The sequence below is a fragment of the Artemia sp. Qi Xiang Cuo genome, chromosome 20, assembly GCF_049724085.1.
Source record: "Artemia sp. Qi Xiang Cuo chromosome 20, ASM4972408v1, whole genome shotgun sequence".
NCBI classification, from domain to species: domain Eukaryota; kingdom Metazoa; phylum Arthropoda; class Branchiopoda; order Anostraca; family Artemiidae; genus Artemia; species Artemia sp. Qi Xiang Cuo.
This window is the reverse complement of record NC_142813.1, coordinates 11,385,611-11,402,334: the sequence shown is the minus strand read 5'-3', so window position 1 is coordinate 11,402,334 and position 16,724 is coordinate 11,385,611. Positions and strand designations below refer to the sequence as shown.

The window sequence follows — 16,724 nt, the reverse complement described above, 5'->3', positions numbered from 1 at the left end:
TGCTTTACCTCCCCCCCACCCCCTAGTGCAAATATATAGCCTAAATTTGTTTCATAAACCATTATAACCGGGTATCTGTCTCTCCCGTTTGACTAGTTTCCTTAATACTGTCTATAGCGGTGTGTACCATTAAGCGCCAGAGTACCCAACCCACTTACCTTATTCACCTACAGTTTATGGCGGTTACTGACCGTGGTAAGTGATGGAAACTGCTTAAGTAGACATACGAATTGAAGAGGAACTGCTAGATTTCAATTTATATATATTGAAGAATTTGCACTTGTTCTTGCTTGTAGTCTGGTGCTTAATGGCACAAATTCACAAAAAGTCGAGAGGGGAAATTTTCAAAATCTAAGGCAGGGGGCGATTTTTCCGATTGTTTATTCAATGGCAAAACCAAAAAAGGCACTTTTCGCTAAAAATAGCAAAAAAAACATTTTTGGAAATATAGAGGGAATAATTGACTCTTCCAATTGGCGCCACTGCTGGTGAGTTTGCTTGAAGTCAGTTATTAAAATTTAAAGCTATTATCAACTTAATAACTCTTGCCGTCCCTTATCAAGGTCACCAAAATTCTTGAGGTGAAAGGTTAGAACATTCCGTAAGTTAGCACAACAATTGGTAAAATTCGAGGGGTTGCCCACTTTCAAAACGATGTTCACGAGGTGATAAACGCCATGCACGATGCCAAGTGTACTAACCATGTATGGGGTAGACAAGCCCCATTGACCCCCCCCCCCGCCCTCAAAATTTTGGTCTGACTCGTTAAAACGTAACAAAAATACATGTAAACAAATTTTTTATGCGTTTTTAAAGGTTTTTTAGTGGACTCGTAAAAACCGAAACGTACACTCGGTAAAATTTGATTTATATTGAATAGTGAGTATCTTAAACACGCAGTCCTTTCTTTTCCGTACTTGTCAATTCCCTGGCCACAACAGGGGCTCAATTTATCACTCTTTTATAATAGGCCTGAAAATTTTCCATTCTTCTTATTTTATATACGATGAAATTCGTTAACGTTCCCTTTTGCCGTTGAATAATACAAGTTATGAGGCAAATATTTATTTACAAATGATAGTTATATTAATTTTAATTCCTACCGTGAGGCGGCACCACCCGACCGAGACCCATATCCAACTACGAGCTTTTTAACCGCAGCAACTTTAATATACACTATTGGAGCTGTAGTTACCGCGGCTGCTGGCACCAGACTTGCCCTCCAATGGATCCTCTTTAAAGGACTTAAAAAAAAAATTGTGTAGCTTATGGACGGTGCAAATTTGGAAGTTTTGGCAGCAATTTTGAGCTTTTTCATGCCAAAATTTAACACTTCAATCGCTTGGCACTTGCTTTCATAACACCAATACTATACTACTAAGGTTATTTTGTAATAACACAGTATACGAATTTATTTTCGTAGATTTTGCTAAAAAAGAAAGAAAAAAAAATCTAATGAACCAGACAGAAAAAAAACATGTATAAGGGCCGAGGGTTTTATTTCGTGAACATAAATTACATAAGCCCTTGGAAAAACACACGAAATCGACAGAATCTTAATCAAAAGAAAAAAAAAATTCGACTTCGAGAAATCCTACGGCTAAGCATGGTTTTTAATAATGTCTGTAACTCGATGCAATAATTACTGTAATCTACTTATTCTTGATTTTCTGAGCACCGAAATTTATCAAGTCTCAAATTTTCAAAGCCGAGTACACACAGAGTGCCATCGATGATCGATACAAAAAAACGAAAAAAGACGAATGCGCTACGTCTCATCATAAGCCAGGTATTGTTTCGAATTGCAAATTACGTCTTTAATAGCTAACGTTTACTATTAAATCCCACCGTTAATTTTTTTTTTGCCGATTTATTTTTCGTCGATAATTCAAAATCCGCATAATACGAAAAACACGTGTCCGTACGCTACGTCCGACCGTTGTTAACAACATAAATTCCAAAAATACGCTTAATTCATAAGGGTAAAGCTGAGCCAAAAACGAAAAAAAGAAGAAGAAAAGAATACATTGGTCCCCTTACATAAATAAGGGTACTTTAAAAAGGTTTTCAAAACGAGAAAATTAACTATTAATAAAATAGGCAGAAATCAGGTCAAATTATACATAAAGCCCAACAAGAAAAACTTAGCTTTGTAAAACACAGCTAGCCACTCAAACATCATGGAGCTTGGTTTTACAAACTAGACCCAGGGGGAAGGGTATATGCGCGAAAAAGCCCTCGTAAAATTATGCAAAAACGCCACAATTTGCCACAGTAATAACTTGACGGGGGAAACCCTGCTGATCACCCAGAAAAGAGATTTTCTCAATTACTTCAATGCCTATAACAACTTTACCAAAGACTCCCGTGAAAAAAGGCATTTCTCTCAGAATTATACGGAATTGGGACCCAACAAGGCCTAAATTATTGTGTCGTTTTTGCGTGCGACGCATACCGATTGTTCCTCTAACACATGGCAACTTACTGTCGTCAGGGAGGAAAAATGGCTCATCAAAGCTACTACGCCCACCACGACCACTGTTGCACTCGAAATCGCCCGCAATACAAGATTCGCCACCCCAACACTGAAAAACTTGACAACCTTTATATCCATACCCCTTTTCCCCTGAACAGAGGGCGCCAAAATTTTTAGACATTTTTGGTGCTACATCTGGTCGGACTTCAAAGACCACCCTTCCCTCCATTACACCGTTTACTTCAACATCCATAAAATAACGAGGATATGGAGACGTGTTTATTAAACGGCCAGCCTGAGCCATAGGATTTCCTGTATAATTTTGTGAAGAATGAATACTATCACTAGTTACTCCTACTGCAGCATTGAAAAGATGCTTAGAATAGACCCGCGATGAACAATAATTAGCCAAAAATGAAATAGGGTCACTAAATGAATGATGGTGGTTGGAAATTAGGTTATTTCTTCTATGACGCAGGGCATGCAAGTTTTGTTTAAAAGTCGGAAAATCAAAGACTGTTGCACTACTTGAAACCATCTCTTCTAATGAACACTGAACTGATAGCTCATGATGATGATTTTGGAGACGAATTTTTTCCTTTTTCAAAGACATGAGTAAATCGTTAGCTTCTTCATTACCATTAATTGTTGGCAGCTGGAAGAGGGTTTTATTAATAAGATATTGTGTTGAGTCCTGTCTTTCAGATGCAAAAGATTCATCTTGTAATGCTAGACGATCAACCATTTGTTTTTCAAGTGTCGCACAAGCCTCAAGAACTTTAAGAGTAAATTCTCTTTGTTTCACTTGCATGGTCTTTGTTTCTGTACTGAGCTTCCTTAAACTCGATATTTCATTATGAAGCTCAGATATGGTATGCTCTGTCATTTCTTGATTAGGTCGGACACTATGTCCATTGCTTGGATTATGAGAATTACAAGCACACAAATAACAAATAGCATAAGAACAGGTTACACAGAACATTGTTTGAGGTGAATGATGTATTGGGCATTCGGTTTTGCTTTTTGACAAGCCATTAGCTGCCCCAGTGCTCGAGTCAGAGCTTGTACTATTTGAATCAGAAAGCACCGGGGATCCAGCACCATTCTTAGAAATTGGACCAAAATCACCACCAAAGGCAACTGATAATGTATTGAGAGAATAACATAGGTCAACTAAATTATGACCAAATGGTGAACTGGGATTTGTTGAGCTGTTTGATAGGAGTGGATCATTGATTTCAGACTGATGCCAGCAGTACGAGCAGTAGATGGATCTTGTTCCCTTGTCCTCAAGCTCCCTTACGCATTTCAAACATACTCGATGCTTACATTCTAAGACGTGAGGAGCAAGGTCATCACCCATTAATTGATGGCAAGACCCACATTGTTGAGTTGGGTCATCCAGCCTACCCTTTGTAGGGGTCTCCATGCCTAGAATAAGAAAAATACATGTTATTTCTTTTTATCCATCCACTAGGTTACCTACCCAGTGTTATTTGCTGGTTATTTATTTTCTTTGTGTTATTCTTTGCCATATATCTCCACTGGTTTTATGGTACAAGTATTTGACATTTGTTGCATGAAATGAACAAAATGAATTGCCAGTCTTTTGACTTCAATTTTTTGTGTTAGGCTTTAAAGTACCAAGGAAATCAAAATAACAGTATGGTTTGCCGCAGGGACCCATCTTAGGTCTGTCTATTCATACCTGAAAACAGCAATTTTGTAAGAAATTGCATTTCAAAATTATGAAGTTTTTAAGGCAGTATTGCATTTTCATGAGTGTTGCCAAGATAGAAATAAAATAAGGAAAACTGTTCCGTTATATTTGACAATGCTTTTCATCCATTAAAAATTTAAACATTAACAATATGTGTATTCCCACAGACCATTTCACCTACAAAGAACAGCTGTACCTTCTTAAGCTATTTGGGCTATTGTTTGTTTTTGCTGAGTTTTATCCTGTTTTTCTTCTTTTTATTTGTCACCCACTTTCTTCTTCACCCAGCTGTATTCTTAGCTGAAACTCGACCCTTAGGCAGAGATATGCCATATTTTACTAGAATCCTCAGTATCTTTCTCTAAAAGTTTATGAGTGGGAAAGGAGTAGATGGTGGAACTTGTAAGCAACTTCCATGACCCTTATTGTGGGCTCGTGATCCATTCCTTAAAGTATTACTTAGTCGATACTCTGGAGGGGGGGGGTGAATTAGAACCTTAAAAAAAATTTCAAGTCAGGGTGTTAGTTTATAAAATTTAGGTGGGGGGGGTCTGTCTTTTTTTATTTTTTCAATGAAAATACAAAAAAAAGGTTTTTCAATGAAAATATCCCCAGAAAGGTTTTTACCAAAATCTAGGGGACACATTCCACATTGATATCACTGCTTCCCAGGCTTTTAATATATTTATAATTCAGATTAATTGTACAAGGCAAATGGAATAAATTTATAGTCCAAGCAAGCTAGGATCAGCAAGGGTATTTTCAAACAAAATTTTGGCATCTGCATTACTTATGTGTAAGTATGTAAGGACAATGTGAAAGAAGGACAATGTCTGTCTGCATTTATTTTAAATTTGGCTTAATCTGCTTCTTTCTGGCATGTAGGCCTTGACAATGCAGTTCCAACAACATTAGTTGTATTCTAAGCATAAACTGAACTCTTATTCAGTGATATGTCCCATTTTACTAAAATCTTTCAAAGCTTTTAGTGTTGAAGGAGTAGAGGTTGGAGCTTGAAAGCAGCTTCCTGGGCCCTCATTTGAACCCTCAATCTATATCTGGAAGTTTTAGTCTGTTAGAACACAATTTCTGTTCGGAGTTTATAAAGTTAATGCACTGGAGGGGAGAAAGGGTAGAGAACTTTCCAGGCCTCAGTATATCTGGTGTTTCTGAAACTTTCATTCACTCACCAGTTTGCAAAAAGCCCTCATTTACAAACATCTTTAACAATTTAAATTTTGACGGAATTTCCTCATGCCCATTACGTTTTTTGCTGGGCAGTTGTTTTTTGAACAGTTATCTGCTGCTTACTTAACACGTTTATTTTCAGTTTTCACTAGCCTCTATAGTAGACTGGATTACTTCTATAACTGATTGTGTAAACTTCAGCCTTTTAATCCAAGTTCTTTTTCTGCACCCAAATTTCATTTAAGAAACTTGTGATAATCTAATTCAAAAAAATAAGACTGGTACCCCAACATTCACAGTGTTGAAGAGGGAGGGGTAGAGTAACTCCTGTGGAATTTATTGGGACTCAGTTTATGTCAATTTTGTAAATTGGCTGAAGAAAACTCCCCCTAAATCCTAAAACTTTGGTTTTTCCATTCAGGTAGTGACCAACCTAAAAGTAGTATATGTAGCTGCTGAATACAGTTGTTGTTTTCTTTTTTATTCAAACTGGTTGTATTTGATATTATGAACCAAGTCATGATGAGAAGTAAGAACATAACATAATGACCAACCTATAAAATATGTATTTTCAAAGAATGCCCATGGTTATAGCTTGCCCCATTAGGGGAAGAGAACAAGTTGCAAGAATAATGGCAACAAGTAATATATTGGAAAGACAAATGAAAAAAAAATAGGTACTTGTCAATTAACCAGAACCCATGTGATATATTGTGTATAGGGAAGTTGCTTAAGAAACTAGTAAAACAAGTCTTTCAATAGAGAATTGGATTGCAGGCCATGGTTTGTCATTGTGTTTACATTATTTAAACTTTGTTTGTTTTCTCTTTTTTGGGGGGGGGGGGGTAGGAGGGAAAAGGTACCTAGGTTAGGTTATGTATTTAATATATGCTATGCTACACCCCCCCCCCCCCTAATGTGCAAATATATAGCCCAAATTTACTTCTAAACTATTATGTTTTCATCCTATTTTGTTTCATTTCATTAGTAATCACCCAAACCTGATGCCTTGCATGGGTTCCAGCTAATTGACAAGTACCAAAAATTAAATGGTATATGTTTTTCCATCTGATTTATGGCCTATATTTACATTTACCACCTTTGATTAATAGTGTTTTCTTGTGAATTTGTACATTTAGCCTAGGGGTATATCTTGCCACATTAGAAGGTGGGGCACAATTATCATGGTAGGGAAGATTAAAGGCTATTTGGAAAGTGTTAAAGGGAGAAATGGATGATATTTTACAAGTTTTTTTTTTTTGAAAAAATCTTGTTAAGTTACATAATTTACTCAATGCTCTTTCAAAGTATAATGGTAGGCTAGGCCTACTACCTGCTGTTGCAATATGAAAGTCATTTACATTTTAAATGTGCCCTGGCACATTAAGCCCGTTTTTTAGCACTGAGATCTTACATCTAAGATCTTGCATCTTTCTGCAAAGATTATCGTTTTTTAACTCATCTTTGTTCTAAGATCTTACAGCTCACTGATGTTAGCAAAAAGTGTGAAGACCATCACTGTTCTGCCATATAGAACAATGATTAGAGAACTTTGAGGATATACTCATCATTGTTCTCGGACCACTGATCCGAGCAAAATGAAGAAAGACGTTTGCATAAAAACGACAAAAGATGTAAGATCTTAGTTCTAAGTTTTCACTTTTAAACGTTTTCTGCCAAAGTATGTAAGATTATAGCGTATTGATTAGTGAAAAAACAGGCCTATTAGCTCTTGCAGTTAGCAAGGCACTTATAGCCCATTGTGATTTTTTTTACTTTTAGCCTATTTAAACCTACTTTGCATCAGTGATGAATCCTTGGAGGCAACAAAAGGAACATGGGCTCATAAATGTACACTCAACTAATATTCTTCTTAAATATAAAATGGAATGTCATCCTAGGTGTATAGGCTAGCCTAGTAGTAGCCTGCATAGAAAACAAAATTTATCACACAATCTAAGCATTTTTATCAATCCATGAGCCCAAACTAATTTAACCTACATTACTTTGACAGCCTAACAAGCTGAATTCCCAATCACACAAACCAGAACATTTAAAATCATAAATCACTTGAACATAGTTGCAAATATTTAGCCTATTTTGCAAACAAAATTGCAACTAAAAGCAAAGAAAAGGCTCTTAGCAGCACATTTAAAGGAATAAACAAAAAGCAGGATAGATCATAGGCCTTATTAAGCATAAATCCTTTAAAGTGAAACTAGGTAGGCTAGCCTAAAGTTGCACTGAGTCAAAGACAACTTAAATCTAATTTTCTATTATTCTTAAAATAAGCTAAATAATCAAACTAAAATAATATCATCAATGGCCATTTTCTAATTAGTCTACTATGCAATGCTTCTAATTAGTGCTACAAAAAGTTAAATAAACATGAAGAAGTGTTTGTAAGAAGTAAAAGAACAGCAGAAAATGTTTAGTTTTACTCACCGGAGTAGTAAATAGGTGAAAAATCCTTTGCTGGCGCAATTTTGACTGCTTTAAGTCGAATTTTTGAAAAGTTTGCGGCTTTTTGCCGGCGTGGTAAAACTTCACGTTTCGTTTAGCGTGGTCTTGCTATGCGAATGGGCGTTGCCAAGTAAAGTAGCTGAAGTTCTTAAAACTGTAGCTTCTTTATTATATTTTTAAAAAAGAATTTCTATTGACCAAATGATTCTCCTATAAGTTTAGTCTTTTATTTCTTTTATTTAAAAATCATTTGTCAATGTTCACTCAAGATATCATATTTTTAAGTATTTTCTAAAGTAGTGCTTGGCGACGTCATCCCGCCATTTTCAAAGAAAGCTACCGCCCATTCAATTTGCACATTCCGCCGGTAGGAGCCAAGTATTATTGATTAAACATATGGCGTTGTCTAGTAGTGTTGATATGATAGCCAAAAATTGGACCGATTTAAACAAAATCTTATAATTAATAAAACATTGGTAAATAAGTTTCATAATCCCTGTTTTCTAATTTCCTGGAAAATAGCATTATATTAATAAGTTGTAATTCGAGAAGTTTATGCTTGTCTTGTGCATTTCTTCTAGCCCTAAGCAATACCTAACACAGGAGAAGGCAAGGGAGCAGCTATCCCCCGTTTTACATACAAGTCCAGTAAACATTCTTTTTCATTAGGCAACCCAAAAATCTCGGTCATCCCCATGGGAATTCCAGTGGGCTTTCCCAGTAAGCAAAACTCATATAAAACGAACAATCTCAGTTAATTGCCTGCAAGTCGGACATGCTCAATCCGAAGGACTGATCATAGAATAATAAATTTTATAGAATAATTTATAAATTTATAGAGTAATAAATTTATTTGGGGTCTCCAATCGCCTTCAAATGGCTCATAGAACTTATATACTATTTGAATTACCCTTACTCCATGTCTATCAACCTTAGTTCTGCCCCAGGATGGATGGATGATAGACTATCTATCAATAAGCATAATGACATCATTTCTCTACAACTCGGAAAAAGGGCTTATGCCAGCTTTGCCTGTCACTCATACTATCTCTCTTGGCTTTTTTATTAATTGGGCATGGCTCTCAACTTTTTCATCCCTGTCCACCAAGGTGATTTTAATTCGCTGGAGGTTTTAGCTAAGGAAATTGAAAATAAAGTAAGTATATATGCTATGAACTGTACAAAGAAATCGTTTGTAATTTCAACCCCATTCTCAGGTATGAACAACGGGATAAGGATATTTGAATCCAAGTCCCTTTCTCCGCATAATTCAACTGTCATGATATGCCCCATTGTAAGAATTTTTTCATATTATTCGCCACTTCGTATTTTCTTCTCGAACTTTCGTTCTCTCCCACTGCCCTTCAAGATCCCTGTCCATTAATCAGCTGAAACTTATCAGAAATGGAATTGCAAATCCTTGGAAATCTTAAGGGGGTGGGCGTCTTAGAAAGTTGTTTTGCAAATGTATTTACCGGATGTTCAATTGTGTTCACTAAGCCGAATCCAGAAGCCTTTACTATTCTTTTATGAAACCATTTTGGTGTCTTGGATATTATACTGATTGATCCTTATCTGTACCTTACCCCTTCCCGTACTCCTGTTTTCGTAAAATTTGATGCATGGAGTCTCTCGGTTTTCAGGACACTTCTGAAAAACTTGCAGACAACTCTTTTAACAAAGAGTAAGGTGACGGTAATTTGAGACCATGGCATGTTTGCTCCGTTAGATTTTCTTGAAGTTGTGCCCCTTAAACAATAAGAAGGATATTCAGAGGAGGTATTGGTCCCTTCGCCCCAACTAGTGTGTTCTGTTCATTGGCGCCCATAAGCTGAGTTTTAAGGGGGGAGGCTTAGCTGGTCTAATCGGCACTTCCAATGCTATATAATAGAAATTTCAAAACAGAAATATAAATTATAAGCCAGCATCATTCAGCCAGGGGGGGGGGCTGGAGCCCTCTTCAGCCCCCCGTATGGGCACCTATGATTCTGTTCCGTAAGTACATGCAAATCGAAGCTTTGAGTGAGGAACCAATTATGTGCAACAATTTTGTGTAAAAGTAAGTGAAAATAAACACGATCAAGCTCCCCTCCTGCTTCCAGAACAAATTTTAGGTCTTTAGCTTCTTCAAAACCAAATTTTTACCATTATTCCTACGTGTCTCTAATACGGGATAGAGAAATAAGTTTGTAGAATTAAGAAAATGTAAAAAATGAAATCAAGTTGTATCAAATGAGTAAAACTAAATATATCATTTTTGGAATGTGACAGTAATGGATTTATAGTTTTTGCACAGTCGCTAGCCACCACTTATTGGGGTCGGGGGGGGGGATTTAGTATGTAATCTTCAAAACTATTGAAAACTGGTTATCCTAGATCCGCCCGTAACTAGCATACGTTATATTTTCAAGCCATGTGCCCTTGGGTCCTTATTCTCTTATGCAAAGTAAGCAACGTGATTTCTCATTTTCTGCTGTTGTATGATCATTGGTAGCGCGGGTGTTCGCAGGCCTAACCCTTAGACTGGATTAGGATTCAAGCTAAGCATGTAATTTCAGGAGCGACCATCTTTCAATTTTCTCGAGGGCTAATTCCACAGATACGCAAAATGTATATTGGGTCTACTGTCGACAATCTAGATTATTGCCTTGAAGTAGGGCCGTACGCAAGGGGAGCTTTGGGGCCAGGCACACCCGCCGAAATCTTTAAATGTCATATCAAATCATTATTTTTTTTATTGCCTCCCCTCTCCCGCCAAAATTTGCTGCGCACGTGCGTCCCTAGAAGGCGTGTTGTATGAGGTGGCACCTGTAAATGCATTGTGCATTTTACAAAAAAAAAAATAACACTCTCGCATTTCCATGCTGACAATAGCTTTAATCAGGTATAGTTGTATATTCTCAATTGTTATTCGCCATCTTTTCAAATCTCCAAATAGTGTTTTTTTTTTTTTTTTTTTTTTTTTTTTTTTTGCACCCTTTATAACCGTGAAATCTTCAATGTCTTGGTTGTTGACAATTTTAATGTAGTGGTAATCAGTATAGGACTTACGGCCTTGATTTCATCTTTTCTGGCACCAAAGTATTTCAGAAGAATTAGTTTTGCAAAAAAATTACTAATCGCCAAAAACCCTTCGTTTTGAAAAAGACGAAATCAAGTCCAAGTATCTGCTAAAAAGAAAGTGTAAGCATTGGCTCTAGATAAACCCTCTCAATAAAAAATCTTTCTTTACGACTCCCTCCCACCCCAATTGCAGACCTGCTTTCTGTTTAGCCCTAGACGGTTAGTCGAAAAGGACAATCTTTGGATTTGATACCCGTAGAATTTCTCTTTAGTATAGGGGTGGGTTAGAAAGGTACAAGATTTTGTTGTTTTGGGTGTCCTTCAGGATTGCTCCTTCGTGGGCGCCCGTGTGATCATCTTTACCCAAATTACTTGTTGACATTGTAAAACTTAAATTGCAAATACTTCATTTCTTAATAGTATATTGCCCTCTTTTTCGAGGCAATCAATATTGCTTCGATTCATTTTTATAGTTAACATTGACAATTTTATCTTGCTCACTAGAACGATTGTCGATAGCCAACTACGGCTCAATCTCTGTACTGTAGAAGTCTCGAATATCTAGCTAGGTGGCGACTGACCCCCCCCCCTCTAATTATCGTTTGCCTTCTAGGTAATTCTACGTTTTCCTGTTTTTAAAGAAGACAATTACTCTCAATGTAAAAATATAGACATTAATAAAACTGAAAAAGAAAAAAAATATTAGATACAGTATTTGTTCTTACTAATGCCATACTGGTGAAAACTAAGTCAAATCACTCATTCTTTTCAGTTTATGGTGTTGTAATTTAAAACAATTCTAGCATTATCGCTCTTTGAAAAATTTTATTAAAATTTGTCGAAAGTTATATTTTCCTATTCCGATATTCAGAGAGAAAGGACTTGTTTCCAGCCCAAACTTATTTCCGGTTCAGACTATCTGACAACAGTGCAATAATTTAAATACCTTCGTCTAGGCAAAAGCAGATGTGTGCTACGTCAGAAACTACTATGTCTGAAAAGTTGTAGTAATGCTTCCGGCGACCGGTTTACTTGAAATCAGGATAAAAGAATGTGGTATTCGTTGGCGGGAAAAACGGAGTCGCAAATCAAAGGACACTTTTCATGTCAAAGGCTTGCGTGAATTTTGCTGAATATAGCCTCTTCGATCCAATGATTTAATGTCCCATTGACATTTTTTTGTAATAGAAAAATAATAGTTAATTAAAATGTTGCCCAATAGCTAGAAAAAGTATATTAATAGACATGACAGCTGTCAGTATGAGCAGGGTGGTAGTGGAATAAGAAATACACCTAGGACCTACATTTGGTAGGGGATATGCTTCTCCCCTGCTTTCCAAGAAGTGGCTGGAAAACCTTGAAAAAGGAATTTCGAAGGAGATGACATCTGGTAAAAAAAATGAGTTACCTTTATGAAGCAACTTCGAAGGAGTTTTAAGGACGACCCTCCCCTGAAAGAGCACAAGGGGTTTTAGTAACCCCTGAAATGCTGAAAATTTGCCGTAATTTCTTGCATTTTTCCTTTTTTGGGCAATTTTTGTCTTTCAAATAGTGAATTCTCCCATTCAAACTGAACGTTTGGACCCGTTCCGAACAAGAACCTAAGCACGTATAAGCTATATGACTTTATTTTATGAGGCCCCTGTTTTGGCAAGATGAGTAAGTTCGCCTAATTTTGTCAAATTGTGTGAATCAGGTAAATTTTTGGGCGTTTTATGGAGCAGGCTGAAAGGCCCCATTGCTTATGTGCTGTAGGCCACCAATGCCGTATCCAGGATTTCTTTCGGGGGGGGGTGCAAACAAACTTTAAAAATACATCAAAAATTAGTTTATATCATTTTTGTTACATTTTTACGAGTCGCAATATTTTTTTCTGGGGGGGGGGTCAACTCCCCTTCCCTAGATACGGCCTTGTTCCTTGCTTGATATAAATTACGTATTTTGTTACCTAGAAACGAAAGTGTTTGGAATGTCACAATATTGATCCTTTTGTTATCTTGATTTTATCCTAATTTACTAACCTATTATGAGGACAATTATCTGGCAATGTTCCAGGATTGAGCGTGTTTTTCCAAAATTGCACATGAAATATCAGTCTTAAGGACTGTTTATTTGGTTATCTATATCTCGGGCCAGGAATAAGAAAGAAAACAGGAGAAAATCTGGTACTTATGCATTAGCTGGTACTCACGCGAGAAGTCAAGTTTGGTTAATGCTAATGAAATAAAACAAAATATGATGAAAATATAATAATTTGGAAAGAAATTTGGGCTATATATTTGCACATTAGGGGGTGGAGGGGGGTAAAGCATAACATATTAAATGGTGAACCATATTAAATACGTAATCTAACCCTACCTAGGTACCTTTTCCCCCCCCCCGCTAAACCCCAAAACCAATAGTTTAAATATTGTAAACGCAATGACAAACCACGGTTTGCGATCCAATACTCTACTGACAGATACCCGTTTCAGTAGTTTTCTTTAGTGCAATGTATCGCGTGGGTACCAGCTAATGCATAAGTACCGAAAATCTGGTATACAATTTTGTCAAGAATGCCAGCACGTGTTAAATTCGACAAAATCTGAGAAAATGGAAATAAACCCCTGCCTGAATGTACATGGAGCCTGTCATGGAAGAAAATTCTTAATGTGTGTTATCTATAATTGCGGGTTTTTTGTAATTTTCAGCAAATCACTTGTGTTCAGCCCCGAATACAATTTGGCGTTACACAACGGGTACCTGAAGCCAAGCGAGCATTTCTCGTTTCACATTCAATAGGTTTATATTAAAATGCTAAGAATTTTTGTGCGCAGTTTCAACAAGTCTACGCTGTTTTGTGTCAGGGTTGGGGGATCGCGTTCGAGCTGTGTAAATTTTGGGTGAGGGGTTAAGGTTTTTTTTCGTTATTTACGTTTTTTTTTCGTTTTTTTTTTTTTCGTTATTATTTACATATCATATATATATATATATATATATATATATATATATATATATATATATATATATATATATATATATATATATATATATATATATATATATATATATATATATATATATATATATATATATATATATATATATATATATATATATATATATATATATATATATATATATATATATATATATATATATATATATATATATATATAACTTGAAAGATGGTTTTTGGTAGAAGTTTATGCTAAGGGGATTTGCGTCGAATTTTTTCCTTAAATATCAGGAATTCCGAAACAGTTTTATTCTGATACAACATTAGATGTTCCATAATGTTTGTTTCAGAATTTTGTCGTCAAATTTGTTGGTTCCGTAGAAAACACTAATGGAAGAAGGTGGGGTAAATAACAAAATCCCCTCCCTTGAATTTCTATCAAGTTTGAAGTGAAACTTTCATGGGAACTTTTTTTACACAAAGGATATGTTGAATGTAAGGAAGGAAGGTAGTTATTAAATATGCGGTTATTATAAACTTACGACTTTGAGATGTGACATAAGTATAGTGCGGAAAGGTTGGCCACAATTTCCGGACATTTTCTTAAATTAAGTTAAGTAGTTGGAATTGGATTGGTTGCATGGGAAATTGAAACGGAAAAATAATTCACTGTCTTATAAAATCGTGGATTTGGTGAATTATTTGTGCCTGTATTTTCTTATTTATTGTTAACTAGTCAAAGAGTCGTAGGCACAAATATTAACTAAGACACTTGCTCTTCTGTAAGCATGCAACAGAAAAACAACTGACGCAAGGTTGTCAAAAACTTTTTTTTCTGTATTAACTGATTTTTGTATCAAATGAATTTGAAAAAGGACGATATAGCAGAAAACGGTGCATCAAAAGTATAACATATACTGTATTCTTTTTTCAAAATTAAAAATGTGGCCTTGGCACATGTTCTTGCGCACATTTAGGCCGGACTGTCCCCCCTCTTAAAATGTCTATATCTTTGCATATTTTTCTTACAATTATGTTTTGGTCAATTTGCCAGTCTGCTAGCCAGTACGCACTCGAGAATTTGGATCTACAGGGACTACAGGTACGGGTTGAAGCAACTGAGACGCTTGGGAGATAGATGTGATACATATATATATATATATATATATATATATATATATATATATATATATATATATATATATATATATATATATATATATATATATATATATATATAATTTCGGCTGTATATTTTTACATTGGGGGGGGGGGGAGGTAAGTATAGCGTGGCTGCATCCAAAATGTAACCTAACCAAAATACCAAATAAATATTTATTAAAATATAGCTACAATACAGTTTTTCACTGAGTTGAAGCTAATTGTCTCTGCATACAAACAAACCGGTTATTGTCTGATTTTATTTATCAAGGAGGCACACTTGTGCCTCTATAAAGAGGCGACCCACCACAATGTTAAGCGATATCTCGTCCGAGCGGTCGCAGAGAGACAGCAGTGATTGCATTTTGTAACTCAAGCTCCAACTAAGAAACGTGCAAAATTTCACCCCCTCCGACTTTATCCTCATGGGTAAAAGTGGGCCAGAAGTTTCGACCCTCCGACCACAGACCCCCTTTAACGTTGTCCGATTGGGCTAAAACTTAGAGGTTAAGCTTTTCTAGAGCCCGGGAGCTTACCCTCGAAATTTCAGCTCAATCCGATCACTCCTTCCCTGTTTTCCAAAAACCAAATATAGCCACTTAAAGGTCATTTCTCTTTTTTTTTATTAGCCACGCCTACAGGCCAAAGTTGGCAACGAATCCGGGTGAATGAGGACTCATTTGAACCGGAATGTGACCTAGCAGGGCCTTTTGATATTTTCAGACCGAAAAAATTATCCCCCGAATTTACATTTACGAAAAACCTCGTTTTCCTATAAGAGCCCATGTTAATTTTTCCCACCACTTCCCCCCTTAAACGTTGTCTGATTGGGCTGAAATTTAAAGGATAAGCTTTCCTGGGGCCTGGGAGCTTATCCTCAAAATTTCAGCTCAATCTGAACACTCCTTCCCTGTTTTCCAAAAACCAAATATCAAGTTTTGTGGGGATTTGCTTGCGTCAAAAATACATCCCACAGAATAAAAATAATATAACGTGTCTCTGTGGTACAGTGGTCGCTATTCCTGACTGTCAGGCGGAAGACCCGAGTTCTATTCCCCGTCAGAGAATTTTTTTTATATATTGAATTTAAAGTTTAAAAAAGAAACTCGGTTTCTTTTTTAAATCCAATCTATTAAATCCTTCGGCTCAACAGGCGTCTCCAGAAGAATATCACAGTCGGCCTTCAGGTTACAGGTAAGTCTCCAATGCTTTGATAACATGCCGTATATCCGCAAGCTCGAAGAAAAGTTGAAAAAAGAAAATCTTACTGTGCATTTGATTTAAGTATTCAGGAATTAAAAGCCTTAACACAAGAATCTTCAAAAGCGGGGGGGTTGGAGGGCAGCAGTCCCCCAACTTTAACTCCTGACATGATCAGCTAACATTTAGTCAAGCAGTAATAAGTAATAAACTGTACAAAAACGTTCAGAAATTATTTGGAAAAAAAACACGTTTTCTAAAGATTTAAAGGGGCTGAGTCACAAGTTCGAACCTTAAAACGTACAAGGATTAGGAGTTACAGTTGGGGGGGCTGCCGCCCCCAAAACCCCGCTTCCGTATATAAAAGGGGCTGTGCCCTCCTCAACGCCTCGATCTTTACGCTAAAATTTTTATTGTTTAAAAAAAAGAGTTGTGAGAAGTCAAAATTTAGCGTAAAGAGCAAGGCGTTGAGGAGAGCACAGCCCCTTTCATATACGGAAGCGGGGGTTTGGGGG

The 16,724-nt window shown here is 36.4% G+C and overlaps 2 protein-coding genes across 2 annotated transcripts in view; one reads left to right on the top strand and one right to left on the bottom strand.

Moving 5' to 3' along the window:
- LOC148939865 (nuclear protein localization protein 4 homolog) overlaps positions 1-16,724 on the top strand; it is a 217,502-nt gene that overhangs the window by 168,438 nt on the left and 32,340 nt on the right. The window lies entirely within an intron of this gene.
- On the bottom strand, positions 1,483-8,158 carry LOC148939866 (uncharacterized). The gene is made up of 2 exons (XM_089105804.1): positions 7,830-8,158; positions 1,483-3,907 (listed from the first exon to the last, which is right to left on the bottom strand). Exon 2 carries the CDS (start codon positions 3,903-3,905, stop codon positions 2,247-2,249), a length of 1,659 nt encoding a protein of 552 aa, XP_088961930.1. The 5' UTR covers positions 3,906-3,907; positions 7,830-8,158; the 3' UTR covers positions 1,483-2,246.